Raw genomic sequence first — 19,794 nt, forward strand, 5'->3', positions numbered from 1 at the left:
TATTTGCTGTTATTTGTGTGAGTACGCATGTCAACTGGTCTGAACTGGTTTTATCTGATCAGGAAGTCCAGCAAACAAAGGTGTTATGTTCCACCAGGTACCGGACAACTGCCGGGCCAAAGACAAGGGGCAGGGTCTCCCCTCTGTCTACCTGAGCCAATAAAGTCAGGTGTTGTGGGAATTAAAAACCCACTCACTGTCCCACCTACATCGTCTTTCCTAAAAAAAAAACAAACAAAAAAAACGTTGGCTTTGTTTGGGGTCTCTCTCAGACACGGAGCCTCTCTGCAGCCTGCGTGGCGGGGTGACAGCCAATCAGAGCAGAACGGCACCATGGCGTTATCACCTCTTTGTCATACATTCTGTAAAAGCCAATGAGAAATAAACACTTCTGAAATGGAAAACGCAGTTTTTGTAACCCGGTAACACCTCTGGAAGGATTTCCAAGACATTTCACAGACATCAGCGTGCACACCAACTTCCGCTCTTGTCAAAAGCTCATGTTCACGCACACGCACGCCCTCCTGGAGACACCATTAAAACAGTTTATGATTGATTGGATTTATTGAACATGTACAAATTGTACATGACAATAGGATCTTAATTAAACAACAGCAAATTATAAAGAAGACAACGCTCACACGGCCGAGTGTATGTTAGCATTATGTTACATTTAACAATTGCAACTCTTTAAAATAAGGTCATGTTGAATCATTACTAAAAGTAATCTAACACTGCTCACATAGTTAGCTAGCTAACGTTACACATGACGCACAAAACCAGAGTCGCACATCTATACAGTTACTTATCGATGATTATGAGCGTCTTTGGAGCTGGATTAGGACGGGTTATTATGATACCTGGATTAAGATGCATTACGTTATTAAGTAGCTAACACTGAGGTTACAACACTTTAAAAGAATAAGACTTTTAAAGACCAGTGCCAGTCAGAATAAGATTTAAACCCTTTACAATTATTTTTTTCTTTGGGGGATAAATGGTTGAGCGTTCAGGACAAATGCCAAAATATTTATTGGAACATAGAACATAGTTACTGGTTTAAACCACGCTGCAAAATCTCTGCCAAGAAGCCAATTTTCATTCAATTGACATTTCTCCATGTCCTCACATACACATCTAGCTAGCTGAAACTGTCTCCGTGCTGAGCGTTTCAGTGATAAACTAAGCTTGTTCCACTATCTGGTTTTAAGTGAATCTATAATGCGTCTCAAAAAAAAAAAAAAAAAAAGTACCCAAAAGTATTTTGACAGCACAGAAAAAACAATCAATATGATCAGACATTTTCTGCATGTGGCTGAAGCACGTCATTTTTCTCCCCAATGCAGTTTTTAGTTCAGTCTTTCCTTTGTGATGTTTTAACCCTTTACCTTTTACACCAGATGATCAATATAACCTCCTCGTCTGAAGTTTCCGAAGAAACAAATCATCCGTCTCCTTTTTTCCGGAAAACCACAGAGCAAATTCAAGTCTCCTTGCCATTTGCTGGGGAGTTAGTTCACTCTGAGACTGAATTTTGTTTGGAAAGAGATGCAGGTCAACTGTTAGGATTCATTGCACAGAACTCCAAGATATTTGTTCTCTGAATTAGGGTCAACTGCAGCATTTTTCCTGGACTTTAATGTTTTGCAGAACAAACTTTAGGGTTCTTGAAATGAGGAAAACATTATTTCCCAGTAAAACCATTTTCTGGTATTCACATTTCAGAGTACTTTTGGGTACATTTTATTCCTAGACACCCTACACACGCACACGATTTCTCGTATCTCAGCTGTCACGAGAACCCGTTAGCTTCCAACAGTCTCGTGACGGCCTGTGACTGAATGAAGTGTGAATATACTTCCTGCCCACAGTGGGTGTGGCTCTGCCTTCCACTGAAACAATCTTTTTTTTTTTAATCAGGCAATGCTCTAATTGGGTCATGTTCCTGAGTCACTTTATATGTAGCTGATGATGCTAATATGCTAACATCAGAATTGTATTGTTCCATGTAAACAGTGACAACACTGGCATGTTAACATGCTAACCGGTGTGTCATTAGCACTCTGTGCTAATGTAGTCCTTCCCTCAAGCTACATTTAAATGGCGGGAACAAAAAGCACGTCATAGATGGCCGACAGGTATGGAAGCCAATCAGGAAGTGAGCTCTCAAAGGAAGTCGCGTTTAAGAAAAATCACAGGTTTAATTCCTGCAAACTACTTTTTCTTCTTCACCATTTCAGTCATTCACTCAGTAGTCTCAAGTGCGCCTCCTTTTGGCTCCTCCTGGACTTGCAGGGTTGGACATAGTCAGCATCTTTTCTGCTACCCGACTCCTCTTCCTCTTCTCTGCCTCCTTCCCTCCTCCGTCGCCTCCTTTGTCCTTTTCTCGTTCCCTCTCCTTGTCACGGCTGCTGTTGGATCTCTCAGCCAACTTCATGGAGGAATTACTGCCTGAGAGACAAAAAACTTTATTCACACACGGGACGACAAAAACTACAAGTGCCATGCACTGATGAGCACGGCGCATTAGGCCTCAGACACACCACGTCTTCTAGTCTGTAAAATACTCAGAGAAATCCTATATTTTTACAGAGTACTTCTTACAACACTTCAAACCCAAACTCTGCTTTGTATTGTGGTGCGTTGGACGTGTGGCGAGGTGAAACCATGCTGCAGCTGAATGAATGAATGAATCTCTGCAGTCTTTAGTGTAATTTTCGCTAAATCACAAAATGTGCTCACAGATGACTGACAGCATTTACACTGAAAATGTGACTTAACATTTTCATTTGGGACTTTTTTTTTTTTTAATAATCTCTATCTTACGCCAGGTTTGTGACCCACAGACTTTGGTCAATCTGTTTTTGGCAACACAACAGTTCATCCACATGAATAAATGTGGATTTTCAATAAAGAGCTGAAGAATTTTCTGAAAGAAAAAAAAAAAAAAAAAAAAGCTCTTCATTTTTTTCAGAATTAAAGCCAATTGTATTTTTCTGCACAGTGTTCTAGACAAATTGTCTCATACTCAAACAGATTCTTCTGAACATTTTGATATTCAACACATGGCTGACATTCCAGCACACAAAGTACCTTAAAATGGGGAGCAGCTAATGGTACGGGGGGGGGGGGGGGGGGGGGGGCAAGGGTTAAACATGTTCTATCTGCCATTTTATATTTGGTCTGAGCTGCACTGAGCCCCGTGTTCTCAAAGGAACCTTCCTGTAGCTCCTCTGTTACACCAACAAACAGCTGGAGTCAGACTCAACTTGGCTGAGGGCATAAGAAGGACTTTAACGTTTCAAGTTGTCACTTTTTGGCCCTGATTGGGGCGTTGATCCCATTCCCCCCCCCCCCCCCTTTTCTTTTTTCCACCATCTACTCCAGTTTTGATTTAGTACTTGTTTATTTTCATGATATGTTTATTCTAAGTTCTACTTTGCTTTGCCACTTTATTTCTGTTACTTTTACACTTTGGCCACATGTTCAGTTCCATTCTAGTTTCCTTCAGCTGGTTGTGTTTGCATTATTGATCACTAGTTTATCACTTGTTTATTTTGCTGTTCTCATTTGTGATATCAGTTATGCTGTCATGTTGGGTTTTGTTTTCTGTCGTCATGTACAACCCCAATTCCAATGAAGTTGGGACATTGTGTGAAAGGTAAATAAAAACAGAATACAATGATTTGCAAATCCTCTTCAACCTACAACCCCTGGCAAAAATTATGGAATCACCGGCCTCAGAGGATGTTCATTCAGTTGTTTAATTTTGTAGAAAAAAAAGCAGATCACAGACATGACACAAAACTAAAGTCATTTCAAATGGCAACTTTCTGGCTTTAAGAAACACTATAAGAAATCAAGAAAAAAAAGATTGTGGCAGTCAGTAACGGTTACTTTTTTATACCAAGCAGAGGAAAAAAAAATATGGAATCACTCAATTCTGAGGAAAAAATTATGGAATCACCCTGTAAATTTTCATCCCCCAAATTAACACCTGCATCAAATCAGATCTGCTCATTGACATTGACCCTATGCCATGACATTGACCCTATGTGTCTTTTTGCAAGGAATGTTTTTGCAGTTTTTGCTCTATGGCAAGATGCATTATCATCTTGAAAAATGATATCATCCCCAAACATCCTTTCAATTGTCCAAAATATCAACATAAACTTGTGCATTTATTGATGATGTAATGACAGCCATCTCACCAGTGCCTTTACCTGACATGCAGCCCCATATCATCAATGACTGTGGAAATTTACATGTTCTCTTCAGGCAGTCATCTTTAGAAATCTCATTGGAAAGGCACCAAACAAAAGTTCCAGCATCATCACCTTGCCCAATGCAGATTCGAGATTCATCACTGAATATGACTTTCATCCAGTCATCCACAGTCCACAATTGCTTTTCCTTAGCCCACTGTAACCTTGTTTTTTTCTGTTTAGGTGTTAATGATGCCTTTCGTTTAGCTTTTCTGTATGTAAATCCCATTTCCTTTAGGCGGTTTCTTACAGTTCGGTCACAGACGTTGACTCCAGTTTCCTCCCATTCGTTCCTCATTTGTTTTGTTGTACATTTTTCGATTTTTGAGACATATTGCTTTAAGTTTTCTGTCTTGACGCTTTGTCTTCCTTGGTCTACCAGTATGTTTGCCTTTAACAACCTTCCCATGTTTGTATTTGGTCCAGAGTTTAGACACAGCTGACTGTGAACAACCAACATCTTTTGCAACATTGCGTGATGATTTACTCTCTTTTAAGAGTTTGATAATCCTCTCCTTTGTTTCAATTGACATCTCTCGTGTTGGAGCCATGATTCATGTCAGTCCACTTGGTGCAACAGCTCTCCAAGGTGTGTTCACTCCTTTTTAGATGCAGACCAACGAGCAGATCTGATATGATGCAGGTGTTAGTTTTGGGGATGAAAATTTACAGGGTGATTCCATAACTTTTTCCTCAGAATTGAGTGATTCCATATTTTTTTCCTCTGCATGGTCTAAAAAAGTAACCGTTACTGACTGCCACTATCTTTTTTTCTTGATTTCTTAGTGTTTCTTAAAGCCAGAAAGTTGCCATTTGAAATGACTTTAGTTTTGTGTCATGTCTGTGATCTGCTTTTTTTCTACAAAATTAAACAACTGAATGAACATCCTCCGAGGCCGGTGATTCCATAATTTTTGCCAGGGGTTGTATATTCAATTGAATACACAACAAAGACAAGATAAAAAAAAAGAAAAATAACTGGTCACATCTCAGGACTCTGAGGAAGATGTGACTCTCACATCGAAACCTTAGTCCCGTTGAACATTTTTTGCTTTCAGCACCTTATTAAATTTTCTGGCACTAATTCCTGTGTTGCACCAGTTACTTTTCTTTTTTACTAATTAGTCGTACTTAGTTGTACCAGATTTGTTTGTGCTATACAGAAGCGCGGTGAACTCTTTGTTTTTGCTCTACAAGATATTTAATGATCGAACTCAATCAAATTTTATTTATAAAGCCCTTTTACAACACACAAGGTACACAAAGTGCTTTCCATTAAAATCAAACAAGGAAAAGACAGTGTGCATAAACAGTTAACATTCAAAAAATGAAATGCAAAATAAATAAATACACCATTACTGCTTAATAAGTATCAAAAGCCAGTCTGAACAAACGAGTTTTGAGTCGAGCTTTAAAAAGATCAAAGTCTGTCATGGTTCTCATGTCAGGGGGAAGTTTGTTCCAGAGTCTAGGCCCAGCAACAGAAAAAGCTCGAGCACCCAAGTGCTTACACCTGGTTCTTGGGACATCCAGTAAAAGCTGGTCTGTAGACCTTAAGGCCCTGGTTGTGTTACGAATACACAACAGTTCGGAAAGGTTAGAAGGGGCAAGACCGTTAAGAGCTTTAAAAACAAAGAGCAAAATTTTAAAATCAATTCTAAAAGAAACGGGGAGCCAATGAAGAGAATAAAGAACTGGAGTAATATGTTGGCGACGGGAAGTGTTTGTTAAAAAACGTGCAGCTGCATTTTGAACCAATTGAAGCCGTTTGAGAGACGACTGGGAAATCCCAACATAAAGTGCACTGCACTAATCGATCCTCGAACTGATAAAAGCATGAATCGTTTTCTCCAGGTCTGCACGGTTTAAAAAAGGTTTAACCTTTGCCAAGAGACGCAACTGATAAAAACTGGTCCTGACCACACTATCAATCTGCTTATCAAATCTGAAGGCACTGTCAAAGGTGACCCCGAGGTTTTTTTTTACAGTGGCTTTCAGTTTAGCAGGCAGGTGGTTAAAATCAGTGGCGCAATCGCCAAATAAAATACCTTCTGTCTTCTCATTTAAATGGAGAAAATTTTGACCTAGCCATAACTTTATATCTGCAATACAGTTGAGAGCTTGAAGAGCACCTGCTGTGTTCGGGATCACACGCAAATAAATCTGTAGATCGTTTGCATAACAGTGAAAAGCAAGATTGTGCCTGGCTACAATAGATCCCAGTGGCAACATGTACAATGAAAATAATAAAGGGCCAAGAATCGAGCCTTGAGGCACACCGCAAAACAAAGGCGCAACGGAGGAAGATAAATCACCGATCATTACAGAAAAAGTTCGGTTGGCTAGGTACGATTTAAACCATTTCAGTGCTGTACCACGAATACCAACACAATGGTTAAGTCGTGATAAAAGAATAGAATGATCGACCGTATTGAATGCCGCTGTCAAATCCAACATTACTGAAATAACAGGGCACTTGGTATCAACGGACAACAGAACATTTTTATCCAGATTTGGCTTTTTAAGAAGTGGTCTCACTATTGCATGTTTAAAAGAGTTCGGGACACACCCTGAGCTAAGACAAGTGTTCATTATAACCAAGCGGGATGACCCAACAGTGGTGAGCACCTCTTTCAACAATCTAGTTGGAAAAACATCCAAAGGGCAGTTTGTAGGTCTCATTTTGTTAACAATATCAGTGAGGGATGTAAGGGGATCAGTTCAAAGTGATCAAACACAGCAGAATGCAAAGCCATCTCAGGCTGGCTTTGGCTAATGCTGCAGCTGCTCAGCACTCTTACACAGTTCACTATCAACAAAAAAGTGCAGAAAGTCCTAGCAAGTGGAAACGGTGGCATCAGCCAGAGGAGAGATGTGCGGGTTCACAACCGAGTTAATTATGTTAAACAAAACACGAGGGCAGTGTCCACTTGTAAAAATAATTTTAGAGAGAAATTCAGATTTAGCCTCTTTCACAGATACTGGGCGAGACTATCTCTCAGTATCTCCAGTGATACGTGCAATCTGTCTTTTTTCCAACGATGCTCAGCCTGTCTGCGGTGCTGGCTTAGGGCTCGGGTTGTGTCATTTAGCCAAGGATCAGCCTTAGTCCTGGTGGATCTGTGTTGAAGAGGAGCGATGATGTCCAGAATCCCAGTGCACACAGCATAGAAGGATGACAGAAGACTCTCTGGGCATTCAGGATAAGTATCTCCATTTGAAGCAGAAAAGTTAGAATCCACAAAAGCAGCAGTAAACTCTCCAGCTGTAGAAGAGGTAATAATGCGCCGACAGGAACCCGGGACAGGAGGGTTGCTTGCAGGTGGAGGTGCAAGAACATTAAAAGTAATAGGGAACTGATCTGAGACGGGGATTTCAGAAATTTCAACCAGTGACACAGAGAGCCCTTGGGAAATAATTAAATCCAAACGATGTCCATCTCTAATGTTAAGGTTTATCCACAGACTGAGTTAAGTCAAATGACTCCAAAAGACGTATAAAATCAACAGCCAGCTTGTCAGATGGACAGCAAACGTGGATATTAAAATCTCCACAAATAAGGAGTTGATCATATTTAGGGGCCACCTCGGCCAAGAACTCCGAAAACTCCTGAATAAAGTCTTTATTAAATTTAGGTGGACGGTAGACAACAGCACATAGGATAGGGCAGTCAAGCTCCATTGTGAATAACTGTACTTCAAAACAGGAATAGTTATTCACATACACAGATTTACATGTAAATTTGTCCCTAAAGACTGCAGCAACTCTGCCTCCTCTTCCAGTAGCTCTCGGTGCGCTGAGGAAAGAGCAGCAAGGGGGGAGGAGTTCAGTGAACATGAGAGCAAATGATGAGAGCAAAATGCAGCGGCGTGTAGTTTGTTTTCTTGGAACTACAAGCATCAGGGCGGAGATTTTCCAACACGGAGCTCCATCTGCAGATGCTGACTCGCTGCGGGTGGCTGGGACAGTAGCCAGCATATGGGACAGCTGATCAAAGCCAGCTAACCTCTGAGGAACACCGCACGGTGAAATCAGCGAACTCCAGGGAATCCAAAAAAGGTCGCAATGATTCTGCGCCAGGTAGGCTCTCAATCGAACAAGCCAACCACTTCGTTTCCCCCGCTTTCTGTGGCGGCTTCTACGGAACAGGGGGCTGTGTAGACACCACAGGTCATGGGGCACAGAGGCCAGAAGAAGTGGAGGAGTCTGTGATTGTCCTCTAAAGTCATAGATCGTCGACTTTATCACAGAATCGTTAATATTCAGTAGTGTCTGGCGATCATACATCAGCAGTGATGAGATATTCTTCACAAACAGCGATATAAGCAAAACACACAGCAGAGGTGGACGACAAGCCATATCCAGTGGCGCCATCTTGAACTGATAAACTTTGTTTTTTGTGCAAATATTTGCTCATTTTGAAATGGATGCCTGCAACACATTTAAAAAAAAAAAAAAACTTGGATAGTGGCAACTAAAGACTGGGAAAGTTGATGAATGCTCAAAGAACACCTGTTTGGAACATTCCAAAAGTGAACAGGTTAATTGGGAACAGGTGAGTGTCATGATTGGGTATAAAAGGAGTATCCCCAAAAAGCTCAGCCATTCGCAAGCAAAGATGGGGTGAGGATCACCACTTTGTGAACAACTGCGAGAAAAAAAAAAAAAAAAAAGTCCAATTGCAAGGAATTTAGGAATTCCATCATCTACAGTCCATAATATAATCAGAAGATTCAGAGAATCTGGAGAACCTTCTACATGTAAGTGGCAAGGCCGAAAACCAACATTTAATCCCTGTGACCTTTGATCCCTCAGGCGGCACTGCGTTAAAAACAGACATCATTGTGTAGAGGATCTTACCGCGTGTGCTCAGGAACAGTTTGTTGCTACATCTATAAGTGCAAGTTAAAATTATACCATGCAAAGCAAAAGCCAAACATCAACAACATCCAGAAACGCTGCCGCCTTCTCTGGGCCCGAGCTCATTTGAAATGGACAGACGTAAAGTGGAAAAGTGTGTTGTGGTCTGATGAGTCCACATTTCAAATTGTTTTTGGAAATCATGAACGTTATGTCCTCTGGACAAAAGAGGAAAAAGACCATCCAGATTGTTACCAGTGCAAATTTCAAAAGCCAGCATCTGTTTTGTTTTTGTTTTTTTGCCAGCTTGCACTCGACCAAGACGGACGCACTTTTCTCTTCTCCCTCCCTCCTTATCTTTCCTGCTTTTGTGGCATGTTGTCTGTGAGGCTGCAGCTTTGCTCTTCTGGAAACGACAAAAATGGATCTGTTAAAGTGGTCTCTGAACGCAATTGACACTATTTTTTCTACAAGACCTTCGGGAGCGGAGGACCCGACCTGTCCTGCTGGGACGCATGTGATGGGTTACGTGATGGACTCGTGGAGGAGATGGCAGGTCATGTGCCTTTACATGCTTTCTGTGGAGGACGTTGAAGATGTGTACATATTCGGCTTGGTGGTGACCGGCTTTTTGATGTGTGGAGCGGGCACTCTGCTGGTTTACCAGAAAATCAAGAAAGTGGAAGCAGCTTTGATTGGTCGTTCCAAGCTGCCCTATATGATTGATTCGACTGGGAAGGCAGTGGCTGCGCAGTCGGCGGGGGTTAACCGCGCGTTGGATGACATCTCTAGGAAGATTGCAGCCCTGGAAACCCGCTATGACCATCTGTGAAGACCACATTCTACATTTCAGATGCATTGAGAGCCACTCTGTTCTCAGAACTGTGGAATCTTTCAGGCGTCTGTTAATCTGGCTATTCATTTGGCTTCCCCAAATACAGCTGCACTTCAAGGTCGCTGTGATAAGAAACCTCAGAAGAACAACACTTAAGCCTCGCTCCCTGGTCTTCCCCCCTCCCCTCAGCTTCTCCAGCTCTGACGCGAACTGTGGACTGTCCAGGACTTTCTCAGCCTGCGCAGGGCTGTTCCCTTCCCCCCCCAGACTGTCAGACAAGGCCGTCGACGGCGCCGAAACTGGCTGCCTTCCGGAGTGTTCTGATAAACTGGTCCTTTCAAATCTCGGTTGTCGTCCTGTGTCCTTGTTTTGTCTCTGTGATTATTGTTTTTTGTGCTGATGGAATTTTTTTTTCCCTCATTGCCGCTGTGTAATGCAGCGGCTATGAGGGGTTTTTTTTTTTCTTCTCCTTTTCCCTCGTGTTTTGCTTTCATATATATGTTTTATGTACTGGGCCGGCCTATGTGTTGTGTGTTATGTGTGTTGTTTGTTATGGGTCGGTGTTGGTTTGCTCAGCCCTGCTGTTGACCAAGGCAGGGATGTACATCTGGAGCTGGTCCCCGGGCGCCTAATGGCGACCTCTGCTCCTACTGGCAAATAGGATGGGTTAAATGCAGTAGCCACATTTCATTGTGCAGGAACGTTCTTCTGTTCTGTGCATATGACAATAAAATTTCCTTGATTCCTTGATCTGTGATGGTATGGGGGTGTGCTAGTGCCCATGGCATGGGCAACTTACACATCTGTGATGGCACCATCAATGCTGAAAAGTACATCCAGGTTTTGGAGCAACACATGCCGCCATCCAAGCAACGTCTTTTTCAGGAACATCCCTGCTTATTTCAGCAAGACAATGCTAAGCCACATTCTGCACGTGTTACAACAGCAGGGCTTCGTAGTAAAAGAGTGCAGCTACTAGACTGGCCTGGCTGCAGTCCAGACCCATTGAAAATGTGTGGCACATTATGAAGCACAAAATATGACAACGGAGACGCCGGACTGTTGAACAACTGAAGCCGTACATCAAGCAAGAATGGGAAAGAATTCCACCTACAAAGTTTCAACAATTAGTGTCCTCAGTTCCCAAATGCTTATTGAGTGTTGTTCGAAGGAAAGGTGATGTAACACAGTAGTAAATGTACCACTGTCCCAGTTTTTTTTTTAATGTGTTCCAGGCATCCATTTCAAAATGTTTGCATAAAAACAATAAAGTTTATCAGTTTGAACATTAAATATCTCGTCTTTGTGGTGTATTCAGTTGAATATAGGCTGAAGAGGATTTGCAAATCATTGTATTCTGTTTTTGTTGACATTTTACATAATGTCCCAACTTCACTGGAATTGGGGTTGTAGTCTCTGTTTTTCTTGTTGTTTTTCTTAGTCAGTTCCGGTTTAGTTTTGCTTTAGTATTTATTTTCTTATTTTTCTCTGTTCTGTTCCCATGTGGCTTTTCATCTTTACTTACATTCTGATGGTTGCTGTTAGTCCTCGTGTTCATGTCCTGTTCATAGTAGTGTTATAGTCTGTGCTCTGTTTCCGTTTGATCTTTGTTCTCCGTTTCCCTCTCACCCATCTGATTATGTTCATTCCACTGCACCTGCCTCGTGTTTTTGTCTCTCACTTTGATTCTGTCTACTTTGTGTTTTCATTCACTCACACTCTTGGCACCTGTTAGAGATCTTTGTATCTTACATCACTCCATTCCGCACTATTTTGCTCCTTGTATTATCTTTGTCCACCAGCCACACCCCTTTCTGGATTGTTCCTCACGTGAACCTAGTTTACACCTGTCTTATTTAAACACCTCCCAACCATCACTCCCCTGCCAGGTTGTTGCTGTCGTACACATTCCAGCCTCTCGTTCTCAGTCCTATCTTTGTCTTGCCGTGTTCCGTTTTTTTGCTCTGTTCTCCTCAACCACGTCTTTTGCCTCGTCCCTGAAAACTGTGTTTGCTCGTTTCATCGAACCCTGCCTGTACATGACTGCAGTTTTGCTTGACCCTGATTGTACCTCTGCTCCACTGCTTGATCACGTGTACCGAACCAGAGCCTGGAATAAAGACCACGATTTCTCTCACACCTAAGCCTAGTCTGGGAGTCTGCTTGGTGGGTCCAGCCGCTTTGGGTGCCTGGCAGCTGCCCGGCCTGACAAGTCAACAAAAATCTACAGTTCAGTCACACTCATGTTTGTCTTTAAACACTCTGCTGTCTGGATTTAAAATCATCATCCCTGAAATGACCTACGTTTAGAAACAAATAGAGACTTGGTGAAGGTTCTGGTACCTTCTTCATGAGTGGCTGGAGGTTCTCTGTCCATCCTGAAGTCATCTTTAGAGTCGTCTTCTGATGCCAGTTTACCTTCAAGGACAAACACACACTTGATGTGACTGCGCATAGAGACTCTGACACACTCCTGACGCGACTGGAACAGTGTTAGAAAACCAGTGGTGTCAGGAGTTGCTCTGCTGGACACTAAGAATATACGTCCACATTTAACGATACATGTCAAATTTAAAGGCAATAGTCTGTGCATAGCCTGCACGTGCACCAGCACATATGCCACCCCTGTATTTTACAGAACGTTACCATTCCAAATACAAATAAATTACGATATAGACAATGACTGGATAATTATTCAGTCGTCGTCTGCATCATGAGGGACTGCACGTGAAGGAGCAACGACTATACAGAAAAAGAGGGGGGGAAAAAAAAAAAAAAATCACAGAACACACGTTTTCAGTTTCTGTAATTTAGTAAATTTATGTGTGGATGCTGTCTGTCCATCCAAGTGACGAGCGCACACACACTGACCATCTACCAGATGGCAGTATGTCTATCGGATTATAACTACAGCTAAATGATGTGGGTTTTTTTTCTGGAGCAGTTAAAACAAAAAAATTCTGATACACTCTCTGGCCACTTTATTAGGTACACCATGCTAGTACCGGGTTGGACCCCTTTTGCCTTCAGAACGGCTGTAATACTTTGTGGCATAGATTCAACAAAATGTTGGAAATATTCCTCAGAGATGTTGCTCCATACACCGTCTGTCCTTTCTCCTTTGACATCAACAAAGCATTTTTGCCCACACAGCTGCCGCTCACTGGATACCTTCTCTTTTTCAGATCATTCTCTGTAAACCCTATAGATGGTTGTGTGTTTAAAATCCCAGTAGCTCAGCATTTTGAGAAATACTCAGACCAGCTTGTATGGCACCAACAACCATGCCACGTTCAAAATCACTTAAATCCTCTTTCTTTGCTCGCTTTGACCTTCCGCAAGTCCTCTTCACGAGTTGCTGCCATGTGATTGGCTCATCAGAGAGACCGTTGTACCTAATCAAGTGGCCGTTGAGTGTATCTATCAATATAAACATTGAGGTTTGATATTTTACAGTTTAAACATGAACTTTATTATAAATAACTATAAACATACATCACACTGCCTTCACTGTGATTGGCAGTCGCCGTGTCACATCCCATCCTAGCATTTGCATAAAAGACTTTTCCCTCTTCTTTGATGACTTCTTTGTCTATTTTGGTCCCACCTAGCCGACAGCGTAGCAACCGGTTGTCTCTGAAAAGCACTCTGACTAAAAATGAGTGACAGCTGGTGTTGTAGCTAAGGTGACCAAAGCGTGATGCTGGGCTGGTCCTCCACAGGACGCCAAACACAAAAAAATGTGACTTTCTTAAGGTGCTTCCTGACATAATTGTTCATCTTGATGAGAAAATGTTTTGTGCTAAATTTGATTTTGATACAACTGTTCTACCCACTGCAGAACATGGGGTGGAAATCACAATGTTTGAGCCTATCAGCGCCAACCAGCAACAGTAACATAGCTGCTGATAAATGAAACACAAACTGAAACAACGATCCTTTCTGCTTTAACTGACCACACAGCAGAAATAACAAAAGATCACGTGTCACTGTCCACCTGTTTGGTGGAAACAAACAGGCTACGGGGCGTTTGGATCTGATTTTCTTCACCTCTGGGAACTGACGTCAATGCCACTCAACAACCTGCAGCAGGTGGCGCTGCTGTTCATCCTTGGTTAGGATCTGATTTTAATCCTGGATAAGTTAAACTCCTCACTCAGCAAATCACTGACAGCAGCAACATGATCCAGGACCTGCTTTGAGGACTGAAATGACGGGTCGTCCTCCCACTCTGAAGCTCCCTGATCAAGACATCCATGTCAAAAATACCACCCGAGGCAGATGGAACAAAATCTGCCACTAATGAAATCCAGACCATAAGTCAGAATGTCACAAAGAACAGGCGTCAGGTGGCAGTGTGTCATATTTTACAAATCTCATGAAATTTCATCCCATTTATTTTTACCCCTAAAGGAACCAAAAAAAAAAAAAAAAAAAATGAAGATGCACCTTGAAAACATTGAAGTTTGTTTTTCGAGACAACCCTAGCGTGATGCTGTCTGAGAGCCCTCTGCTGAAAAAACTATGTAATGACAATTTCCAACCAGTGACTTTTTTTTTGCATTCTTTATTCTGTAAAACAAGTTTTCATATTGACAAAAAATAAGCCTAATAGATATGCATGGGCGGGGCTGAGTGCTTTATGGGCGGGGCTGGAGTGACTACATTTTGACTGATCCTCGTCGTGGTGAACTGTTCTTTGAGCCGATGGCACGATTGTTTGAGTGATGACAGTAAAGCGAAGAGGATGAACTCGCGTGCCGAGACCTTTCCAAAGCTTTTCCCCCAGTCTTTTTTGCTATCTTCCTTCTCTCCAACGTCGCTCCATGACACAGACATGCAGCAGAATTCTTCTTTTAAAAACTAGATGGCTCTAAAAGTATGCAATGTCCACATGCTACTTTTTAGCTTAAAGAACAGCATCTTGGAGCAGGCACACAACGTTGCCATAGCAACCAACCAGGTCCGCTTTATGTCAACTGTCGTGACAGTCACGCTTTGACTGAGGCATTTTTCTCCACTGAGTTCCGCGGATACGGATTTGTATCTGTTACACAGATCAGTGTCCGCGGATTTATAAAACTTGCACGATGTCAGGGGAGGTGCTTTTAAAAACTCAGTGACAATCACAGAGTGCAGATCCACGGAATTCCATGGATCTGCAGAGTTTTCGCAGCCCTGAGATTGGTGTCCAGCAGTGAGACAACAGTCAACTTTGGACAGAAATATAGACATGCACAGGACAGTGACTTGTCCCACCCTGACCATGTCACAGACGTCGCCCATCTGAGCGCTGTGCCAAAGCTTGAATCCAAGCACAGTTCCGTGTTAGCGGACTGTTTCATGGACACGGTGTTATAGTGCCCGTCTGGTTACTGCTTCGATACATACAACCCCAATTCCAATTCCAATGAAGTTGGGACGTTGTGTAAAATGTAAATAAAAACAGAATACAATGATTTGCAAATTCTCTTCGACCTATATTCAATTGAATACACCACAAAGACAAGATATTTAATGTTCAAACTGATAAACGTTATTGTTTTTGTGCAAATACTTGCTCATTTTGAAATGGATGCCCTCAACACATATTCTGAAGTGTTCCTGAGCCCACGCGGTAAGATCCTTTACACAATGATGTCACTTTTTAATGCAGTGCCGCCTGAGGGATCAAAGGTCACAGGCATTCAATGTTGGTTTTCAGCCTTGCTGCTTACGTGTAAAAAGTTCTCCAGATTCTCTGAATCTTCTGATTATACAACCCCTGGCAAAAATTATGGAATCACCGGCCTCGGAGGATGTTCATTCAGTTGTTTAATTTTGTAGAAAAAAAGCAGATCACAGACATGACACAAAACTAAAGTCATTTCAAATGGCAACTTTCTGGCTTTAAGAAACACTATAAGAAATCAAGAAAAAAAGATTGTGGCAGTCAGTAACGGTTACTTTTTTAGACCAAGCAGAGGGAAAAAATATGGACTCACTCAATTCTGAGGAAACAATTATGGAATCACCCTGTAAATTTTCATCCCCAAAACTAACACCTGCATCATATCAGATCTGCTCATTAGTCTGCATCTAAAAAGGAGTGATCACACCTTGGAGAGCTGTTGCACCAAGTGGACTGACATGAATCATGGCTCCAACACGAGAGATGTCAATTGAAACAAAGGAGAGGATTATCAAACTCTTAAAAGAGGGTAAATCATCACGCAATGTTGCAAAAGATGTTGGTTGTTCACAGTCAGCTGTGTCTAAACTCTGGACCAAATACAAACAACATGGGAAGGTTGTTAAAGGCAAACATACTGGTAGACCAAGGAAGACATCAAAGCGTCAAGACAGAAAACTTAAAGCAATATGTCTCAAAAATCGAAAAATGCACAACAAAACAAATGAGGAACGAATGGGAGGAAACTGTAAGAAACCGCCTAAAGGAAATGGGATTTACATACAGAAAAGCTAAACAAAAGCCATCATTAACACCTAAACAGAAAAAAAAAACAAGGTTACAATGGGCTAAGAAAAAGCAATCGTGGACTGTGGATGACTGGATGAAAGTCATATTCAGTGATGAATCCTGAATCTGCATTGGGCAAGGTGATAATGCTGGAACTTTTGTTCGGTGCCGTTCCAATGAGATTTATAAAGATGACTGCCTGAAGAGAACATGTAAATTTCCACAGTCATTGATGATATGGGGCTGCATGTCAGGTAAAGGCACTGGGGAGATGGCTGTCATTACATCATCAATAAATGCACAAGTTTACGTTGATATTTTGGACAATTGAAAGGATGTTTGAGGATGATTAAATCAATTTTCAAGATGATAATGCATCTTGCCATAGAGTAAAAACTGTGAAAACATTCCTTGCAAAAAGACACATAGGGTCAATGTCATGGCATAGGGTCAATGTCAACGAGCAGATCTGATTTGATGCAGGTGTTAGTTTGGGGGATGAAAATTTACAGGGTGATTCCATAATTTATTCCTCAGAATTGAGTGATTCCATATTTTTTTCCTCTGCTTGGTCTAAAAAAGTAACCATTACTGACTGTCAATCTTTTTTTCTTGATTTCTTATAGTGTTTCTTAAAGCCAGAAACTTGCCATTTGAAATGACTTTAGTTTTGTATCAGGTCTGTGATCTGCTTTTTTTCTACAAAATTAAACAACTGAATGAACATCATCCGAGGCCAGTGATTCCATCATTTTTGCCAGGGGTTGTATTATGGACTGTAGATGAATTCAATGGAATTGAATGTTGAGAAATATTGTTCTTAAACTGTTGGATTATTTATTTCATGCAGTTGTTCACAAAGTGGTGATCCTCACCCCATTTTCGCTTGTGAACGACTGAGCCTTTTGGTGATGCTCCTTTTATACCCAATCATCACACTCACCTGTTTCCAATTAACCTGTTGACCTGTGGAATGTTCCAAACAGGTGTTCTTTGAGAATTCATCAACTTTCCCAATCTTTTGTTGCCACTGTCCCAGCTTTTTTGAAAAGTGTTGCAGGCATCCATTTCATCTGCAGATCATTGTATTCTGTTTTTAATTGACATTTCACACAACATCCCAACTTCACTGGAATTAGGGTTGTAACATGGTAACAGGAAAAAAATAAGAATATATTCTGCCTTTGGCCTCCTGCATTCTGTGGAAACGATTTCATCCAAAATTTAATGTGCATGTGCACATGCGGCACAGCGTGAAATGGTCTATGGTTACGGTTGCTCTAGAGCCCCTTGATTGAGGAAAGCGGCGACATGAGTCGGGGGGAAGGAAATGGGTCACGTGACTCATGGTGCCATCTTGGTTCCAAAATAGTGCTGGCTGTTAATGTGTCTGCATGTAAATCAGCTATTTTATTTATTTATTTACTGAAAATGCCGAGTTGTTGTGCATTTGGAGGCACAAATAGACACAAGGGCTTGAAGATGTAGAGATTCCCTTCAGATCCGAACAAAAGAAAAATTTGGGAAAATAAAGTCAGCTGTGTGGGATGGAAGCAACTTCATCATCAAAGCTTTGTGAGGTAAATTTATTGTTCAGTACCATGTACAGTAAAATTCACCTAAACCGTCATCGTATAAACCAGATATTCAGTCACCGGACAAAAAAAGTCCCATAGTTTTTGTATAGTTTTCCAGGTAATAAACACTGTATATAATGGATTTTGTACAACAGATTTTTCGCTCACATCAGATAAAATGGCCCGTCCGATTGTAATGTATTTCCATTAAAAACACTGAGCAGTCTGGACGTGCACAGTAACAGAGGTACAGAGGTCTGATCTGAGAACTTTCAAACTGTCACGCACGTCTTTGCATGAGTTACATAGCTGCAGCTGCATAAATCAGGCTTTAAATTAATTAAATAAATCATCATAAATTGTAAATTTAATAGCTTAACTATTTTTATAGTTATTTTGATAGCACCCGTACCTGAATGTGTTGCTGTATTTGAGTAAATGATTTAAAAGAAATGTTGAAAACATAAAAAGGTTCATTCAGTAGTTCAGCGCATTTGGAACCAAAATGGTGCCATGTTCTGAATTAACGTTACTCTCGAATCAGGGGACTCTAGGTTGCTCCCTCCCCCCCTCCTTGGCTTCACCTTCTTTAACTTCCTGAATGATGTCGTCAGGCAGACTGAAGCTCTTCTCCGTGTTTGGAAATGGTAAAATCTCTGACTCGTGCTGGTGAAACAAACACACGGTTTAAAACGACTCACAAACCTGTTCATCAATCATCACTGACAAGGGATCAATAATTAGCTTCATGATCACAATGATGGCAGGGGTGTGCATGCGTGCTTCCTCACCAGCGCCTGCATGTCATACATGGTCCCCAGATGGTCCCAGATGACGGCGGACGACACCTGGCGCCCGATGTTTTGACTGAACTTGTCTCTGATGCAGATCATGTGGAAGTGACGGTTCACACCTGATGGAAGACATGACGATGTCACCACGAGAACACAAAGCTCCTCCCCCAGCACAGGAGACACCTTCTGTACAGTCTTGGACTATCACAGTGCACAAGCAGGACGTTTTTCTGTTTGATCACGTGGTGTTGAAGCTGTACGACAAATGCATGGATTCTAAGTCGCAGGACCTCACAAACTAGTAAAAAATAAATTAAATAAAAACATCTCTGGAAAATACGGTACATAAAGATACATTACGGGAACACAAAAAATACAATAAAAAAATAACAAATAAATCCGCGCTGGTCACACTCCACCTTTTTAGCTTCGCCACGGATTCAGGTGTCATTCGAGCTTGAAACCTGCAGGAGAATTTGTCCGGTTTATCCTAAGTCCCTCCAGCTGCTCCCTGAATGTCCGCTGGATGCGTCTGCTCGCTGTTATTTTGTAGTTTTGTCCATTTGGTTGTTGTATTTTCAATTAAACGCAATTTATTTCATTTATATAGTGCCAAATCAAACAAAGTTGCCTCAAGGTACTTCACACAAGTAAGGTCTAACCTTACCAACCCCCAGAGCAAGAACACAGGCGACAGCAGTAAGGGGAAAAACTCCCTCTGATGATCTGAGGAAGAAACCTCAAGCAGACCAGACTCAGAGGGGTGACCCTCTGCTTGGGCTATGCTAACAGTTACAAGGTTTTTACAAAGTTTTACAGAGCTAAAGAAACAGAAAACAGGAAAACCAGAATAGCATCAAAACAAAGTGCATTATTGAGATGACCATGTAGTCACTGGCAGGGGGTCGCCCAGTGCCCTGGGATGCGGGACCAGCATCCATCCATCATGCCAAAACGTAGGAGCGCATTCCAAAAGCAGACTGTGGTGTGCTGCATCAACTTC

General features: G+C 41.7%; 1 protein-coding gene across 2 annotated transcripts in view; it reads right to left on the bottom strand.

Moving 5' to 3' along the window:
• Positions 1-611: 611 nt before the first annotated feature.
• mrgbp (MRG/MORF4L binding protein) overlaps positions 612-19,794 on the bottom strand; it is a 28,028-nt gene continuing 8,845 nt past the window's right edge. The window contains exons 2-6 of one of the 2 annotated variants that reach the window (XM_034171882.1): positions 18,789-18,910; positions 18,582-18,663; positions 12,304-12,378; positions 2,429-2,451; positions 612-1,014 (exon numbers count right to left, since the gene is read on the bottom strand). In XM_034171882.1, coding sequence (XP_034027773.1) covers positions 931-1,014; positions 2,429-2,451; positions 12,304-12,378; positions 18,582-18,663; positions 18,789-18,910 — 386 coding nt within the window. In that variant the 3' untranslated portion in view covers positions 612-930. Of the gene's footprint in view, positions 1,015-2,224; positions 2,452-12,303; positions 12,379-18,581; positions 18,664-18,788; positions 18,911-19,794 lie in introns of those variants that run through there. The other variant, XM_034171881.1, reaches the window with a different exon arrangement.

This window comes from Thalassophryne amazonica, chromosome 6, assembly GCF_902500255.1.
Source record: "Thalassophryne amazonica chromosome 6, fThaAma1.1, whole genome shotgun sequence".
NCBI classification, from domain to species: domain Eukaryota; kingdom Metazoa; phylum Chordata; class Actinopteri; order Batrachoidiformes; family Batrachoididae; genus Thalassophryne; species Thalassophryne amazonica.